This window comes from Drosophila sechellia, chromosome 3R, assembly GCF_004382195.2.
Source record: "Drosophila sechellia strain sech25 chromosome 3R, ASM438219v1, whole genome shotgun sequence".
NCBI lineage: Eukaryota > Metazoa > Arthropoda > Insecta > Diptera > Drosophilidae > Drosophila > Drosophila sechellia.
In genome coordinates, this window is record NC_045952.1 from 24367077 (window position 1) to 24385675 (window position 18599).

General features: G+C 39.1%; 6 protein-coding genes across 6 annotated transcripts; 1 reads left to right on the forward strand and 5 right to left on the reverse strand.

Annotated features, from left to right (window-relative positions):
- Nucleotides 1-5693: 5693 nt before the first annotated feature.
- On the reverse strand, nt 5694-6112 carry LOC6616974 (accessory gland-specific peptide 57Dc). The gene has a single exon (XM_002041266.2). The coding sequence runs from the start codon at nt 6110-6112 to the stop codon at nt 5801-5803; it is 312 nt and encodes a 103-aa protein (XP_002041302.1). The 3' UTR covers nt 5694-5800.
- Nucleotides 6113-6340: 228 nt separating this feature from the next.
- Nucleotides 6341-6510, reverse strand: LOC116801554. Its single transcript, XM_032721913.1, has one exon. The coding sequence runs from the start codon at nt 6495-6497 to the stop codon at nt 6396-6398; it is 102 nt and encodes a 33-aa protein (XP_032577804.1). The 5' UTR covers nt 6498-6510; the 3' UTR covers nt 6341-6395.
- A 488-nt stretch (nt 6511-6998) lies between these two features.
- Nucleotides 6999-7220, reverse strand: LOC116801454 (accessory gland-specific peptide 57Db). Its single transcript, XM_032721144.1, has one exon. The coding sequence runs from the start codon at nt 7186-7188 to the stop codon at nt 7066-7068; it is 123 nt and encodes a 40-aa protein (XP_032577035.1). The 5' UTR covers nt 7189-7220; the 3' UTR covers nt 6999-7065.
- Nucleotides 7221-7821: 601 nt separating this feature from the next.
- LOC6616975 (accessory gland-specific peptide 57Da) lies at nt 7822-8150 on the reverse strand. Its single transcript, XM_002041267.2, has one exon. It carries the CDS (start codon nt 8122-8124, stop codon nt 7924-7926), a length of 201 nt encoding a protein of 66 aa, XP_002041303.1. The 5' UTR covers nt 8125-8150; the 3' UTR covers nt 7822-7923.
- Nucleotides 8151-8544: 394 nt separating this feature from the next.
- LOC6616976 (lactosylceramide 4-alpha-galactosyltransferase) lies at nt 8545-9857 on the forward strand. Its single transcript, XM_002041268.2, has one exon. The coding sequence runs from the start codon at nt 8545-8547 to the stop codon at nt 9745-9747; it is 1203 nt and encodes a 400-aa protein (XP_002041304.1). The 3' UTR covers nt 9748-9857.
- Nucleotides 9858-17504: 7647 nt separating this feature from the next.
- Nucleotides 17505-18297, reverse strand: LOC6616977. The gene is made up of 2 exons (XM_002041269.2): nt 18046-18297; nt 17505-17979 (listed from the first exon to the last, which is right to left on the reverse strand). The coding sequence occupies exons 1-2, from the start codon at nt 18202-18204 to the stop codon at nt 17740-17742; spliced, it is 399 nt and encodes a 132-aa protein (XP_002041305.1). The 5' UTR covers nt 18205-18297; the 3' UTR covers nt 17505-17739.
- Between the last annotated feature and the right edge of the window lie 302 nt (nt 18298-18599).

Genomic DNA, 18599 nt, shown 5'->3' on the forward strand with positions numbered 1-18599 from the left:
TCAAGCACAACTCAATCTGCCGTCAATACGAATTTCTTATCCACATTTCGCAGCTCGGCTGGGTACGTATATAAATTCCGGTGCAGCAGGAGCAAAAGCCTGCAGGTGTCCGTCCCATGGAGTCGGGAGTATGCCATTCAGATGGGACACGTGGACTGACTGACTGGCTTGGCCCAGTGCAATCATGGCCAGCTGATGGCCTCGCAATCGCAGGCGTTGTCGCTGCTGATTAATTTATGCCAATATGCAATTTTCACACCAACGAGCAGGGCCACTGCAATGACAGCTCAAGCGCATAATTGCATGGGTCTGGGGCTTATTTATGGCGCCGACTGCCGCCAGTTATCCGCCCGAGGGGCAAATTAAGAGCTCACGGGTCGAAAAGAGCGGGGAACTGAAAGGTCAGCCAGCCTCATGGAAAATGCCTTTGAGCCAGAGGTCACAAATTGAGCTGTCAGCTGGCAAATAAGTTTTAATCATTTTATTAAAATGCCCCGGCAAATGCTTGCCATTAATTGCTCTGGCCTTCTGGACGGATAAGCAGCAGCATATTCTCGGCTTTTGCCTTTAAGCCGAAATTGAGGTCATCAGCAAAATTTATGCTAAACATGTCAAGGATTCCCATGAACTGTGAACTCTGGGCGTGGCATTTGCGACTTCACATCCACACGTGTGCACTTTATGGGGTTCTGGAGCAACTACCTCACGGCGTCCACACATGCATTTGATTAGGTGGAATACAAAAAGTATGGCAAAAACCATAGCATACTTTTCAGAGTCTACTCACAGCTACAGCTAGCTGCAGCTTGGCTGCAACAGAGATGCTGATTCGAAATCGAATTAAAACTAATATCCGAAAGTTGTTAAATTAGTTGAAAATTGTCATATTCCCTCAATGGTTAACATATTTTTAATTTTATAACATTTCATTTGCAACACCAGAGCTCTAAATAATTGTAAAATATAATTGCCCAGGAAATGCAACTGGTCAAGGGAGTATTGTGAGAACTATCAAACCCAAGCGAATTGCATCTCTGGTGGATGCCACTTTTCCATTTTTCCTCTGGTTTTGGGTAGCTGTCAAAATGTTCGCCCGCCTGTCAACCACAAGACACAACACAAAAAGCATTGGACAATTTGCCCGGCACCGGATTAGATTGCTTTGGTGTGATCTTTCACTTATGTGAGGGGGGGAGCAGCGGGTGGGCAATCAACGTCAGGGCGGCGTCAGTGTTGCTGCACGGCTGATGGATTGCCAGGGTTGCCCGGCTCATCTAATAAGCAAAACACATTTTTGTATCGAAGTCTGGACGCTTAAAGAGCCGTGAAAATTCGCCTCTGCCTTGCTAGTTATTTCCCTTCGAGCCATTTTCCCTTTTGGCCTTGTGTGCTCGCCTTGACAAATGATGTTTGAAGGCAAAGTTAACTGGGGCGGCGTGTCGCTGGCCATTTTGTGGTTTCCACAGCGCTCTAGAAATAGCTAACATTTTTATACAAATTTGAATTATGGCTGTGGGCGGCTTATACCTTTTCCTTTTCCGCTTTTGGCTTTCAACAGAACTCTTTTGCTTTATTATTTATATTTTCTTGCGGGTCACCGCATAATAAATAAATGTGGACGCATTTTGTCCCTTTTGATACAACAGTTTTTCGTTTAATTTATGCAGGTTAAATTTTGTGAATTTTTTCCGGGCCCAAGCCCATGTTTACGGCCAATTATTTAGCTGTCAAATGTACATTTCGACAATTGCGGTACAAAGCTTTTGGCCAAGCTTTGGAGGAGCGCAAGAAGACAACCTTGGAGCTTTCTCTCCAGTCGTTTATCTTTCTCATTTTGTTGTCTTTTCATTAGGACAAAAGGCCACTGTCCTTGGCCCCCCGGCTTCCTTAAGTTTGCCTTGCACTTGAATTTTCGCTAGAGTTTTCCTGGGAAAGAGCGTGTGTGTGAGTTTTTTGTCCATTTCATGTCTTGGCCATAAATCGTAACTAACGTCTCGGGATAGGAAGGATTCAGCGAGATGGTTTAATGCATATTTATACTACCTAAATGGCTAATGAGCAAAACGTGCCACACATGCACCGAATTTTTGAGGCATGAATATGCGAAAACACGAAGAAAATACATTAATTAAATTTTTGGTTATGCCCTCCGTTGGCCAAGAGAAAACTGAAAAAGGGCGCTGTAACTTTTACTAACGAACTGAAAGCGATAATCATCAGGGGAGAAGCGGGGCAAGCTGGATGGAACCAAGAGACCTATAAAGAAAATCATGCCAGGCCATGTGTGTCTGAATTCTGATTGAGAATTACGCCGAAGAGAACGAATGCGAGAAAAGAGATTTTTCTTTGCATTATTTATAAGAAAAAAAAAAACGAAATAATGATGCCTCATAAAAATGGCGGGGCTCAAGCCATATTACGGATATTACAAACAAAAGATAATAATATAATGAGCAATAAGCCAAAGGCAAATAATAAAGGCCATCTGCAGGAAAAGCTTCGATGGCCCCAGACCACAGCACAGAATTCAATTATGTGCGATAAACAGAAGTCATTAAATATTAAAGTGCTAATGGAAAAGGAATCGTTGCCCATACAAAAGATATCGCTTTCCCGGAAAAATAAAACGCCTCAAAGGAAACGCATTCGGGGGATAAGGAAAAGTGTAACGGGCGAAAAACAATGAGTGAAGGGCATAAAGGGTAATGAGTACAGGACAACACGTGACCAACTGTCGTATTCAGCAAACAAAGCTGACAAGGCAAGACATTTAAATTTTGAAATGGTACCATAAGTTTGCACATTGGTGCTTCTCTGAGCTTCACTTTCATACTCTATTATGCATGCACATGGAGGGGAAACACCCACATCGGTTTGGGGCTAATTTTACGCTCCTCTAACTCCGCATTATGGGATTATTATGTTCCGGTTGTGGGGTTGAGAGCTGTGCAAGGAACCAGCTGGCCCACGTGTATTTTGAGGTTTGTGGCCATATAAAATATATACGTTTGTGACCTTATTTTCTTGGTAATGATTTTAGAGCCCAATAATGGGGGCTTTCCAATAGTTACCGTTCGCTGTCAACAAAACTCGTTGATTAGACCCATTAACAAATTGGAACGTAATTCGCAACTATGACTACTATCAGCAATTTAATCTGGGATTTAAGCCGTGCGTACATGCAAATCAGTGATGTTCAGGCCGCAGAATAAACTGCTCAACATGCTGATTTAGCCAGGGATGCAAAAATACATTTGAAGTTGCAATAGAAATTTATAATAGAACCAAAATCTTAAATTTTCTATACACACCTTACCCAAAATATTCAATTTCCATTGATTTAAGTAAGTACTAGATTCTTTATAAATCTTGATTGTAAATATTTTTTACATCCTTCATCCAAATGTCGAAAACTGGCGAGGCAGCCTAACCGCGAATCTCTAAACCGAAACCAGATTTTAAATGCATGTTATAAGAAGAGCGTTGGCCAAACAAAATTTGCGTCACTTTTGCGGCTGCACCTGCGGCCGTCAACGGCAGGTGTTTGCCTCGCCCTCGTAAGCTGCACTTTCCGGCAAATAAATTATAAATAAAACACATCGACATACCCATCCCCGTCCACATCCCCATCCAGATGCCCACGAAGTGCTGTCATGATTTTGCCGAACGAAGCACGCAAGCTCTTTGCCTGGGCGGGGTGACCAGATTAAATATATCCCTTTTTTCGGCATCCCGTCCACGCTGCGGATGCTTTATTTATGCCATGAATAAATGCAAATTTCCCAACGCCACAGCAGATTTTGCAACATATGAGCAAAGAAAAGCGGATGGCAGCGCTGTGGGCAGGGAGTAGAGCCATCGGAAAAGAGACTCCGCAGCGTGTCCTTTGCATAATAATAACTTGTAAATGTCATGTAGCGTAACCGTGTCCCCTATCAAAAAAAAAAAAAAACGAGGGGAAAAAATGCTGGAGTGGAGTACTCCATTTGGGATCGTGTGCCGTATGCGAATTAGCATTTAATATGGGACATAGGGCCATGAACATTAACATTGCTAATACGCCCGAGTGTCTTCAAAAGGAAACTGGGCAGCCAAGGCGGCTAACTCAGTGCAGGAAACTGCAACAAGTTGAAGGAAAACGAAAAAGAATTCAACCGAAGCAGAAATGTAAACATTTCACTTGGCCTCTGTTTGCTCTCTTCATGGAATCAGGCGATTAGTTTAACTTCCCAACCTTTGCAAACCATCGCACGCCACTAATTGACCGGAAACGAGAAAAATTGATTTATTTGCTTGGGCATTGGGCCGTCTCGGTCTCATTACTGTGATAAAGGCCAGGCACATAATCAAGGGCAATTGACTGTTTGAAAAGCGATTTCCGTAAGCCAAGAAATTTATAAATTTGTCCAAGCCTTGATACAAATCGAAGACCTAAGTAAAGAAAAGCCTATAATAAATTTAAAAAAATTTAGTAAACAGTACTAGCGTTTAGTAGCCTTATTCATTAAGTTAAACATACGATTATCAGATTCTTTTCGGAATATAGAATTCTTCCGAAACACAATGAATTTGTATCATTTGCGCCAGCAATCGTCTAACAACGAAATCCCAATCAACTTTCGTTTCCAATTTTTGGTTGCCATTAAATCGGAAATAAGGCGAACTTTAATTATTTATGGGCCTGAAGGAGTCTCGTCCACTGAATGGCATAAAACGGCAAATTTGCTGGCCAGCAACAACTTACTCTAGCCAGATTCATTGGGCCATTTTTCGCATTGGCAAGCGCTTTTGGCCCAAAGACAGCGAGCCACTTGTGTGCGATACGTTTGCCACAAAGACAGAAACGAATCTCTGAAAGGAAGGGAGAAGACAGTCATATACGTAGAGCCATTTGAAAACTATTACGCCCAGGAGATTCATTCAAGTAGTGCGGCACTTATAACTCAAATGTTGCCCAAGTAACAAAAAGCCTAAAAACTCGAGCACAACGGCAGGAGTTCAACTGTGGAGAAGGATTTCCAGAGTTAGTGATGAGAAACGAATTAGAAGTATACTATGTATTCCTTCATGGAAGGGCTATATAAAAATAATGTACAGACAATTCAAAAATAGCACATAAGTTAAACGTATTCTAAAATAGTTTATAGCTGGCTAAATGAGTGATAGTTTCTCCCTGTAAATGTTGAAACACTAGAAAAACTTTGCCCATCTCTGTTGAAGGGTATGGGAATAACGAACTATGGCAGGAATATGAAGAAACTGTGGATACATTCGAGCCAATGGCGAAAACGGCAACACAGAACGGCATTCTCTGTGCTTGCTTTTTATTAGAATGCGTCCATGGAGACGTGGGCGCCAGCCATTGTTTGGCAGCCTCCTCCATGAATCCCTATCGCCTTCAGAACGAGTGTATATATTGTATAATATATATTGTGCCTGTGCAGCTCGCTATACATTTCTTAGCACGTAGTTATCAATGGCAGCAACTGGAGCAACAATGCCACTTGAAACAACAATAAAAAGTTTGTTGAATACAGATACTCGTATATGTGGACAACTCCCTATGCCGCCATGAAAAAATAAAAGAGAAATAAAATATAAACTTTCTACACCTAACTGGCAAAACATGTAGGTATAGCAATCTAGTTTGTAATGTAAAGCTGCTTACTAACTACGTTTATATTTCAAATACATTTTGTGGCACATATTTCAAACATTTATTCGCACTTTTTAGTCTAGTTTGGTGCATTTAATTGGGCATAATCTTTATTATTATTATAACTCTCTCTAGGATGAGGATTTACACTCCTTCCGGTTTCCAATTCTCGACGACCGCGCTAACATATCGAGTACAGTTAGGCGGCAGGGTTAACTTCCTGAACTTAACTATTGGTTCGTTCTTCTTTAAACAACGCAGCATGTTGTGCATACTTCTTTCGGCATTAGTCGCGTTAATAGTGTCGGGTGTCGTACCGTTAGACCCCAGGACTCCACACAACAAGAGCAGGATCAAAAAGTGTGTTCCGTGCATCTTTGCAACTTGGTGAATGCTAACGATTGATAACCCTTGTAGTTGGTTTAAATAACATGAGATCAAATAGTTAATAGGCATAACAAATTGGATTGGTTAAAGTAAAAGACGTTATAGATATTCTAGATGGTTTATAACGGTAGCGAGAGTAGCGATATAACATATGACCAACACATATTTCTCTACTGCTTTGGATCTATCGAATGATTATCGATCAATAACAAGACATTTATATTTTATATCTCCAATTTATTCCAAAAACAATATATATTTCAACCCTAAACGATAACAAATAAATACAAAAAAAAATAAGTTCACATTTAATAGAATCCTTTATTCTTCTTCTCACAACATAGCATGTTGTTTAATTAATATTTATTACATTATGATTAGCATTAGAGTCAGAATCTTCATGGGCCACTGCAAAGCCAAGAAGCAGCAAAAAATAACCCGCAAGGAACTTCATGTCGATCAGAAGAGAATATAAATAAAACACAGACTCGGTATTTATATTATTTATAAGCCAGGTGTTACATAAGCCAAGCGAATCGATTAATTCTTTTAAACGGTGTCCGATTTTATTATCGTCATTTTTCGTTCGTTGGTACAAAAATCGTCAAATTTTATGAAAATTAGTTTTGGTTAATTTGGTTTTGATACATTTGGTTGTGAATCATTTGGCTTTGGTACCTTTGGTTTTGGTATCAGCGCTTTCTGAACCATGCTTTTTTAGCATAAAAAATATATATATTTATATATATATATATATTAAAAATATTATTAAATAAAATTAGACAAAGACATCAGATGTACTGTCAGATTATGAGTCTTTTTAAAAGCCATGACCCTTAATAGGTTTTGGCCAAACAAAGCTTCAAACAAAAGGTCTATGAAAAAGCTGGCATGTTCTTGGATACAAAAAGAGATTTAATATTTCAAGCTTAAAATAAAATAAATAGGCCATTGCTATTACATGCAAACAATTAAGTAAATTTTTTATTGAATTTTGGTGCCTGCAAATATCAAAAGATCATTTACTTTGTGGCGCTGGGACTATTGATGTGGATCACATTCTTGTTTTCGTTGGTGTTCGGATCCGCAGATTGGGCGAAAGCCACAGCGGCAAACAACAGAATAGCTCCAGCTGTGATCTTCATGTCGGCCAGTTGGGATTGAAAGTAATGAGAAGCTAGGTGAGTGCTCTTCTTATAAGGACGGGGTTGCGTAAGCGATACTAATTTAAATGCCAAATAATTTGAAATTAATTGCACGATGAAAGAAGAGGAAGTAGAACTAATTCCTTAAAACTGAGACATAATAGACCGATTCAAATTTAAATAACACTCGATTCCATTTGTCAATCTAACATACTTTTATATAAGCTGAACTTATAAGCTGATAGAAATCTTACTTGATTTCATAAATTTAGTATTAGTCTTTAGCAAACATTTTTAAAAAGAACCCCAAAGAAATTTACTAAGCCGAAGATATTTGTTTCTGCTTGAATTCAAATTCATAATCACCACTATTTCAGAACGATCTGGTTACTATCTACTATAGTTTTCAATGACTTGTGATAACAATAGTCAGCGTATGCAGTTTAAATAAAAACATAATTTTTCCAACAATATTAAGAAACTTAAATGGAATTTACTGAACCGAAGATACATTTTTTAGTTTGAATTCAATTTCATAATCACATCTGTTTGAAAAGGATCTAAGAAAGCAGTGGCCTGGTTATTATCTACTATAGTTTCCCATGTCTGGTCATGGTTTCAAAAGTCAGTGTATGCAGTTTGATATAGTAGTACATAGATTAAACACTTTAATAAACATATATTATGATTAGCGATCCATTTTATTAGAAGAAAATAACCTCTGACTCATAATATTTATGTTTCGGCGGGAGCATCGGCGACGCCTGCTTCAGGAGCAGCAGGAGCTGCGGCAGGAGGTGCAGCAGGAGCAGCGGCAGGTGCAGCTCCAGGCTTCTTACCGATGACGATGACGTTGTGATTTGTATTCTGGCTCTTTTGGCCGCTAACCAAAGCCAGAACAACCAGCAAAGTGACGAAAAGAGCTAGGAACTTCATGTCGGCCAGTTGGAAGTCAATTTGAAAGCAATGAGGAAATGCAAGAACCCTTATATAGGCAAAAAGAAAAGATCGCCAAGTGAAACAAATCTTCACATTCGGCACGCTTGACCTTATTATACGTGGTTCATTCGAGGAAAATAATCTCAATTTCAAATAAATGTATCCATCTTTATATTGTAATTATAATTGGCATAGATTTGATTATGCTGATATATAAAAAAAGAGGCAATAAGTAGAATTCAAGCATAAGTTACGTATTTACTTAAAATATAGAGCATTAACTCAAAAATATCATATAAAATATTTTCTTTCTAGCATATTGCTGTTTAATTCACAATTTCGTGTGTGAAGTGAAACTAATTTGGCTGTTAGTAAGGCGTAAGTTACGAAATGGAAGTGCAGTCTAAAATTCTCATAATGAAAGTGTCACGAACTTTAATCGTTGTAGGTTCTCTGCTCCTGATTATCAGCATCGTATTGACCTACAAATGGATATCATACAATCATGCTTACCCAAATGAACAAACAGAACTAACGAATTCAACGAAGAAAGCAAACCCTCTACCTAAAAATTCAATCGATAGCAAGGCTAAGAATAAAAACCATGTGCAAAATTCCTTAGCCAAAAAGGCAGTCAAGTCGGTGGCCAACCAACCCAAGTTCAAATCGGACAAGCTTTTTAAGAGAATTCCAGTCATACCCCTGCTCGATGTTCTAAAGTCCAAAAAGCAGCCAAGTCGTGGACAAAGTATATTCTTCCATGAAACCACGAATTTCAGGAGGATAGAAAAGAACGCCGTGGTCCAATTAACGGCACGGGAGGCATGTGCCATTGAATCGGCCGCCCTTCACAATCCAGGCCTCACTGTATTTGTACTTTTCGCCGGCGCCACTCATCGTCCATTAAGAGGAGATCCGCTGATCAGGGCTTTGCATAACTACAAGAACATAAGACTGAGGAATCTCAATTTGTGGCGCTATGCAGCCGGAACTCCCATCGCAAAATGGCTAAAAAGCGGAAAACTATTCAAATCGAAATTTCTTTTTCCACACGTCTCGGATCTTCTGCGTTATGTTACCCTATACAAGTACGGCGGTCTTTACCTGGATCTCGATGTCGTGGTTCAGCAGAACCTGGAGAAGTTGCCACCGAACTTCACGGGTGCTGAGAGCAACATATCTTTGGCCTGTGGAGTCATGAAGATGTCCCCCGGCGGTCTGGGCCACAAGATTGCCACCATGTGTCTGCGGGATCTGGAGGCCAACTACAATGCGAATAAATGGGGCACCAATGGACCCGGGGTCATAACACGAGTGGCCAAAAAGCAGTGCAATACAGATAATATTAAGTCAGTTATTAATAATCCGAAACACTGCAATGGCTTCCAGATCTTCGATGCAAATGCATTCTATGCCATTTCCTGGCGGCAGTGGAAGTATTTCTTTGAGCCCAACAGGCTCAACGTAACCATGAAAAGAATATCCAAATCTCCGGTGATTCATGTTTGGAACAAATTCTCAAAGGGATGGAAACTAAAAACGAAGACCAACTGTGCCTACACCAAACTGGCCAAAACTCACTGTCCCAGGTCATTTGCAGCTGCGGGGGAATATTTTTGATTAATTCTAAGCTTCATTAAGTTAGGAATAAGTTTCGATTAAATACGGCCTAAGTTAAGTTTAAAAGCAATGTATCTTCTTTTAATATATAGTAGAAATTATCATATTGATACCATAGTAAATTCCTCAAATGGAGAAAGCTAATTAAAGTAGCTTTTAAAGAGAAAATCGGATCAGCCAAGCGGAGAGAAATCTGAATCTGCTTAAAATGTAATAAAGCGAATTATATTTTTGATTCATACTCGGGGTAACTAATTGTCTGTTGAAATATTTATGATAAATTCCGAGGTCCATTCAAATTCCTACACTCATTTTTGTTGTCATAGCGCCATGAAGAACTAATTAATTGTTTCCAAATAAAGCCAAAGTAAATAGCCGGAGGCAATTTCAGACAGAGCATTATTAGCATTTTCGAGGATATCTCGCGGCGCTTTCAAGTTTTGAATAAATATTTTCGCATAATTAAATTTAAGCTTTATTTATGCACAGCGCAATTTTCCAATTTATTTATACCTTAGATACATATTCAAAATATTTCAGAGGCCAGCGGACTGTGGATTGGGCAAACAGAAGTTTAGGCAACTAATGCCCGAATTTATGGTGACTTTTGGCACTGCCTGCAACAGCTGCTCCACATTATGGGGTGTCACCCAAAACTCCATCCAACCAGCCAAAAATTGAAGAAAAAAACAAACTAAAATGGAGAAAAAGGACCAAAGCTCACATATGGGTCTCATGCTCAGTTTTATCTGCTGCACTGCACGCGGCACATTTGCATATTTCGTGCACAGGAGGAGCTGCGTTTTTATTTTTATTTCATTTTTATTAATGCGAAAAATGTAATTTCAAGCATTTGCAACTGCAGCGATCCCTTGGAGCCACACGACAGTCAGCCCAAAAACAAAATACATAAAAAAAAATTGGCATGTGAAAAATTGCACAAAATTTTGGAAAAGGCAAGGAATCCCATTCATTTACAACTCGTTGACTGGGCAAATCTCACAACTCTTTGAATTTAAATTCGGCTAGTTTCAGTTTGATAAAATGAATGGTTACATTCATTTAATTTCTTAATAAAATAAAAATTAAATTTATTTGTTTTTATATACATTTACATTTAATATAATGGCTTTTAGCATATAAATGCTTATAATTGGATGCACCAGCCAGCATCTATTTAATTGTTTTAAAAATACGACAACACAAGCATAAACGGGTTATTTTACCCTTTTCATTCTGTAAATGTCTCGGGAAATCCCAGGTTTGCACTTATATTCATAACAATTACTAAAGCAATCAAAACACTTGATTAGATTTTTCCCTTTTAGTCTCGGACTCTTAACTTCTCGCCTGTGTTACATCCACAGGGTCAACATGTAATTTGGCTCAGTTACTTCATTTGCATTTGTCACGCTCGTTAGTCCTACGGAATTCCCAATGGGAAGTACGTAGTTTTCGATATCCAATGACAGTCACGTGACCGGAATTCCTCACTGGGCCAAAACAAAAACTAGCGCCGAGTGAAGTTCAAGTAATGCTTACTAAGCTGAAAAGTTCTGTTCTCGCCGGAATGCAGGCATAGAAATGTATTTTTTTAAAAAGTAACGCAGAAGCGACAACATCACAGGACTTGGGACTCTTGGTCATTGAGCTCATAAATAAATATAAAAATTATTGTAATAGTTTTCAGGCTTCTGGTTGTACTTGGCAGCCGGGCAGAGTATAAACACCCAAGGAAAGCACTCTGGGCTGAAATCCTTTGGCTTTGCCTAAGCTCTGGAAATGGGATAAAGCGAAAGTCTGACTTGCTCTTGATCACAAAAAGGACTTCGTGGCAGCAAGATGATTTGAAGTGAAGTGAAGGAGAAAATTACAAGAAATAAATCTCTTGAAACATAAATAAAATGAATACCTAAAGAAATGCTGCTACCACTATTGTTTTAGAATTTAAAATAAGATACACTGTAGGAAAACCACCTTATAAAGGTATAGTAATTGTTTACATTATTAAGCTACTACATTTATTGGCATAGATGATGACAAACATCTGCGTACCAGCCAAATCGTAATTCGCATCAAATTGAACGCACACCTTTATATTGTCCACCGGAAAACACAATCTAAAATTTAAATGAAACTTCCAAAGGAGTTGATTAAATTCCAACAATGATTGCACAGCGAAATGAACGCTGTGGCACATTGAAATTTTACGAATGAGCGCCTCGGAATGCAGCACGTATTTGCATTATGATTATTATCGTGGCGGTGGCCACGCTCACAACAATACCGGCAGAAGAAAAGCGGGTAGCGCGAAAATATAAAGCCAAATATTATTTTTCCTTTTTTTTTTTTTGCATTCTGTGGCAGCACAAGGAAGTGGCCAAAAGCGCACTTTTCATAATCTCTTGCAGTTTATGGTCGGCAGCGGGAAACAAGCAGGCAGCCAGCTGAAAACTTAAATGAATAGCAAATTGCGGCACACGCTTATTCGCGCAATGCCACAAAGGCTTTTCCGAATATTATCCCACATCCCAGCCGACTAAGCCCAACCGTTCCTGGTTTTCCCTGCGGAAACAGCTGTTTCCTTTATACAGACACAACCCCCGTAGCCCCAGTTCCCAACCCCCCGCCCCAACCCAGAAATCCCAAGAAGATGCTGCAAAATTATTATTACATTTTATGCCAATTCAGCGCATTTTCCATGTGCATTTCTGAACTCGAACCCAAGGAAAACTGACGGAAACTTTAGTTTTCCCTGGCTTAATTAAAGCCATCGACCTGGGCCTAATATGGAAGCCATAATTTTTAAGCCACGCCACAGAGTATGCCATAAAAATGAAGTTTTAAAATATTGATGACCCCCGACTTCGCAGCTGCTTGTTTGTCGGCTGCACAGGAAGTTAATATTTTTGCAATTTCGCCTGCCTTTAACTTAAAAGACACACCGAATGGGTTGCCATTCAAAAAATCAAATACTCTACAGTTAATATATCAATATATTATCTTTATATCTTTAGTTAATATATAACATTTGATGCACTATAGAGCAGTAAAATGAATAGAATTATTTATTTAATTTATTTCCGGTACATTTCGGGTTTCTTAACCACTTTAACTCCAGACAGGGTAGATGCGAAACAAAGTAGTAAAAATGGGAACCCAGGCCCGCGAAAGCCATGAAATGTTCGTCCAGAGGAAAATAAATGAGCTCCGCCCATGAAACTTAAAGTTGGAGGCAGTGCGATGCGATGGAAAGTCGACTTTCCGCTAATTTTGTATGCAACCCACACAAATCTTGTCTTTATTAAAGGCCATCGCTGCGAACTCAACCTCAACTGGACTTTGAGGCCGAGGCGGTGTCTGCTTTTTGCTCGTTTGATTTGCTCCATTAATTTTGAGCGGAGTTGCTTTGGCCAGGAAAAAGTTCGGTGACAACAAAAGTGGGATCTCGTTGGGCCCGTTGATTTGTGTGGCGCTTTTCTGGGTGATTATGTCATTCATCAGGCGGCGGAGACAGACTAAGAGGCCATTTTCCTAACGCGGTTTTCTAATGAAGCGTTATGCCAAATAATTAGAGGCTTTCCTCAATCCCGCATGGCTTATCTGGGCCGCCAATATTTCCACTCACTTCTTGCAATTAAAAAGTTTCGCCTTTGTCATGGTTACGCAGTAAATTTCTACGCGGCGTATGCGTAATAAGCATTCAATGATCGACCTCACAGAGCAGAGCTAAGACCATTTAATTGGTATTAATTATGATTCTGGTCGCAGAGCCAGGCTGTTGCCGTGCAACCTGCTGGGAAATGGGGTGGTTGCCATTGATTCGATGGAGAATTAGTCTAACACTCGGGATAAATAATGGGCTTAGGTATATATACAAACATATACGATCTACTAAATCAGAAAGGTTCTAATATCTTTTCATTCAGTTGTATGCTACCATATTAAATTGATTTCTTTAAAGAAGACATACATTTTTAAAATATTCTGAAAATATATCTCCCCTTTCTCTAAGTGCACTTGGGGATGGCGGGTGTCATAGGACCTGTAAGGTCATCGCTAAGTAGTTTAGTTCTGCCATTGGCATGCTCAGCAGTGCAAATGCCTTGATAAACGTTGCAATTTTATAGCTCACAGCATATTTATTTCGCAGGAACTTAATACAATGAAGACGGCGACTTCTTTGTTGGCTTCCCCCATTTTGCTTCTCAGCTCGCATTGTTTTACTTGCCAAGTCTTTCAGCTGCTTTGTAAGCAAATTTGCTTATTTATTTGTTAAACTTGAAATCCCTACCGTGGAAGGGATGCCTTAAGATGAAATATTATCGACTCTACAGAACTCTCAAGTGTTGCAAATTAAGTTTACAAATTGTAGGCCAGGGGTTGGTTTTATCCCGATTGCAATTAAATGAATATCTAGTGGCTAGGAGATATCTCTTAATCAAAGTAGTCCTTTATAGTAGACTTTTTGATTTATAATTGAATTTCAAACATAAATTAAGTATTTAGTTGTATCTAGTTTAGAGCTAACTGAAAATGTAATATAATATCTATTCAACAAACTTTTTGTCGTTGTACCAATTGTATTTCAGCACTGTTTGGCCAAGGAAAATGCCACGTAGCATATATGTAGTTGCACTTAGATGGAGAACATGTCCTTTATGACACTTTACACCCATGCAGGTGTGAAGTATTAATTTCCAAGTTGCCAGTTGTTTTTTTTTTTTTTTTGCAACACATTTGTGACACTTTGTTGTCTTGTTTGTTTTAGTTTGTATCGCGGCTAGTTCTGCGTTGTTCATCTCGCTTTCATTATTAATACGACAAATGCCTTTTGTGTTCCGCACACACATTCCTAGAAATTCAAGCCAAGTTGCTTCGCTTTGTTGCCGTGTTAGTGTCAGAAAATATTCTTGTTGACACATAAAAATTGTTTAACCCTTTTTTTCGTGGCATGAAAAATGACAGCAAATGATAAAATGCTTTCGTACGTGAGTGTGAGAGTGAGGCATTTGGCCAAAACATTTCCCAGACATTGATGTATTTGGGTCAGATGCTGGGCGGATATTTTTCGTACGCTCAAAAGGGGAAACTCCCACGAAAAATACTCAAGATATATGTATATACACTTTCCGGCTCATTAACGGCGCTAAATTTGCATAGTTAATTGCTTTTTAATTGTTGTGTTTGGAATTTTCAATTCTTTTTTGGGGCGAATTCGTTTTTTAAGCCGTGCACGTTTTATGGCACAAAATTTCTTGAATTTATTTTTATTTTCTGGTCGGCTGCGGCCCATTAGGTAAATAGAGTTAGCAGCTGGGCTAATGAAGCATAGTTTTGAGATTTGCCACGCCCCCACGCGGCCCTCCGCCCACTCAGACAGACTGCAATTAGCCTGCCGGCAATAGCTGAATTTTTATTTCGCCCTCTGTTTTGTTTTTTTTTTTCTGCAGCACTTTCTATTTTTTGTTCTCGGTTGCCTTTTGCGGTCATTAAAACTAATGGCAGCTCGGCGATCCGCTGGCTTTAAAAATTCCACATCTGGCCTCGGGTCGAATGGACCGTCCAACCGACCGACCGGATACGGATATATCATTTGACCAACAAGCCAAAAAACAAACTCACACACAAGCCCCAAAAAAATTCGAAAAAAGCGCCCCAGTAACCCAAAGTTTGGTTGGCTTGCATGCGGTCACAAAAGAGCAGTAAATTAAAATTTACTCGACATGAAATTGAAGCGGCACAGAGCTGCTCCTTGCCACGCTTTCCATGCATTTTCCACATCCCGATACATTTTCCCGTGGAAATTCATTCAATATGCAGTTGCCACTGAAATATCAGGGCAAATTTTTGCGGAAGATATACATTTATATATGTACATATGAATACAAGCTATAATCAAGTTTTACAAATGGTAGTGAACCATTAATTTCTGATGAAAGTGGCAAGTTAAATTAATTTCCTGATGACATGCAAAGCTTTTTTATTGCAAGATTATAATTGGCAAAGCACCCTGGAGGGGAATAATTATTGCATTTACTATAAAATAAATATAAAAAACATTATTTAAATTCCCAGCTGTGCTTAAAAAAGCAAACAATTAATTACAGTTGCAATATAAACATAAAACAATTTTTTGCTTTATATAAGCTTAGGATTTTGCGAAATTCGTGTGGTCCCTCGCGATTTTTCAACGATCGCCTGCAGTCCTTTGAAGCCAACTTGGCATACTGCACTTCATTTGGTTCCGTCTCCTGTTTGTATTCATGGGTTTGGCCTGTGGCTGAGAGCACGAGGGGTCTCGTATTTTCGAGGCCAAAGTTGTACGTTCCCAACCAACTGACATGCAGATTTGGCCAAAAAAAAAGAAGAGCAGGCCGTTGGCCACTTTGCAGTCGGCACGCGTGCACACATTAAACAGCGGAGAGGAGAAAAAAAAACAGGGAAATGGCCTGCAGCAGCGGTCAAACAAACAATTTTAAAGAGCTCCAATCAATTATCAAGTTGAGTCCACTCTGCTTTTACCACAATTTGCCGTTAAGCGACAATTTCCGCAGCGATTATTCAATGTCAACTAAAAAGTTGCAAAAACGTTCGAAAAACCAGCAAAAGCAATTAAAAGCAGCTGCTGCCCGGCCACGCCCCGCTACGCCCCCCGCCCAGAAAAGTTCATGTTTATTTTATGTGGCAAAATATGTTTTCTTTTTGGGAGTAATATTTATGTAAGCCCTGCTGCAGTTTATTTGTCAAGCCGGACATGCAGATGTCGGGGGATTAGATGGATTTATCGCACTGTGACAAATATGCGGTGTAAATCATTGAGCTGCCTGCTTCTACAGGCTGCCCCACACGTGTTAAATTTAACGCAAGAAAAGGTGCATTAAATATGCAAGAGTGCAGCATAAAAACGAAAGTATTATTGGCTTTGTCGCAAAAATATGGTTAAATTCATGTGAAAAGTGCTTTTCACATTTGAATAACCTTTAGCATATTTTATACATGATGTATGTATTATTTAAGTTTCCATGCAAATTTAAACTTGATTACTCAAAGTATTATTTACATTTGTATTATACTTTTACCAGATAATTGTTTTAAAGGAATACGAGATATCCAACTAGGCAAAAGCGCTAAACCTAATTAATTAAACACTATCGTGTGTCAGCTAATTTATTTTATATTACATCGCGTTATTTGAAATGCATTTAAGCACAAATCCAAATATGTATTAATTCGCTGCATTTTACTAAAGGCCCGACTTAATTAGCTGCAGCTTTTCGCAAGCGCATAATTATGAACCAGCTTATCCCATGAACCTTAAATTAAATTGCAACCTTTATTTTCTAATCCATGGCGTCAGTCGCAAATTAAATTTCCCCGTTTTGCTGCCAAACTGCAGCTACACACCTCACCATGTTGAACTTAATTGAAATGTTGTTTTATTTGGCCCTAGATATTGCCCGCAAACCTTGTAGCATATATTAGTTATTGATTTCCCACAGGTTGAGAGGTTTAATGGCACTCAACTCGTAATGGGTGAAAACAGGAGCCTTGTTTTAATCAACTGTGTACATGGGTAGATGATAAAGAAGTTCAACTACTTAAATACTCATTCAATTTTAAAAAGTTCCTTTAAAAATGTAAAGTATACTTCAGTCAAAGTGATAAACTTGGTGTTTGTATTTTAAGACATCACTTGTTTAGTTTTAAAAGAAATCAATTGAGTATTTTTAATATAAAAAAAAAAACAAAAAATATATCATGCTGATCGACAATTTTTAATGGATAATTAGAGGTGCTGCCTCTACACAATACAATGTTATAAGTTTAGTTGATAAAAAGTCATGGATAGATCTCGTCGAATAAACAAAATGTAATAGAAATATGCATCCAAAACTCACATGCAGTTGCCAAAGATATGTAGCCCGTACATAATAAAGGCTCAACGACAAATGTGATTGTATGCTGTGCGATCTATGGATTTGATGGATTTTAATCCTTGAGCGATGACATGGATGTATACACATGCTCCCGTTGAGTGGACTCAATGCTCTCAACCATGGAATCTTCGCTCGATGATGAGACGGCTTCCTCCACATTGCCCACATACTCCTCTTCGTTTTCGCCATCGTAAAGCTGATCTAAGGCATCTAAATCGATGATCAAACGACGCAAATGGCGCAGTTCATCATGGGCACGCGAAACTTTCCGCTCCAGGGCCTTCATTTGGGCCTGCACATACAAAATGGATACAAGCATATTCGATTTTCTTTATATTGTTAAAATTTTAACTCTAACCTGCGGAATTAGCGGACAGCCCAGCAAATGCAAAATGTGCATCAGAGGATCCGATGGCAACGGATCGATATCCACCATTTGCTTTAAAATCTCCAGGAGTCGGGGGAAAATGCCAGTTTCCATCAAATACGCAATCGATTCTTCATCTCTTTCCGACATTTTACGTGATTAAAACGAACAATTTGATAATAAATTTGGCAAATTGTGAAATTTCCAATTAAACTTGTGATGGCGGGAATAACTGTAAAGCGAGGGCTGCACTTGCACCCGCATTTTGCAGCACCTGGCGGTAGATTTCGGTACTACGAAACATGGTGCTGTTAACTCATAACAGTGGGCTGTTGCACGCATGGCTATAATTCAAAAGTCTTTCGGCGCCAACTAGCATATCTAAAACAATTTTTTGGTTTGACAAACTATCAAATATGTTTGAACTCCTATAAGCTTTTGCCACCTTAAAAGGTATTGTTGAAAAAATGCAAGAAGCCGGCTGACGCTCCGGCAGCACTGTAAGTTCAGTGTGGCCAGTTGGATGCGAAATAAAAAAGTACCAT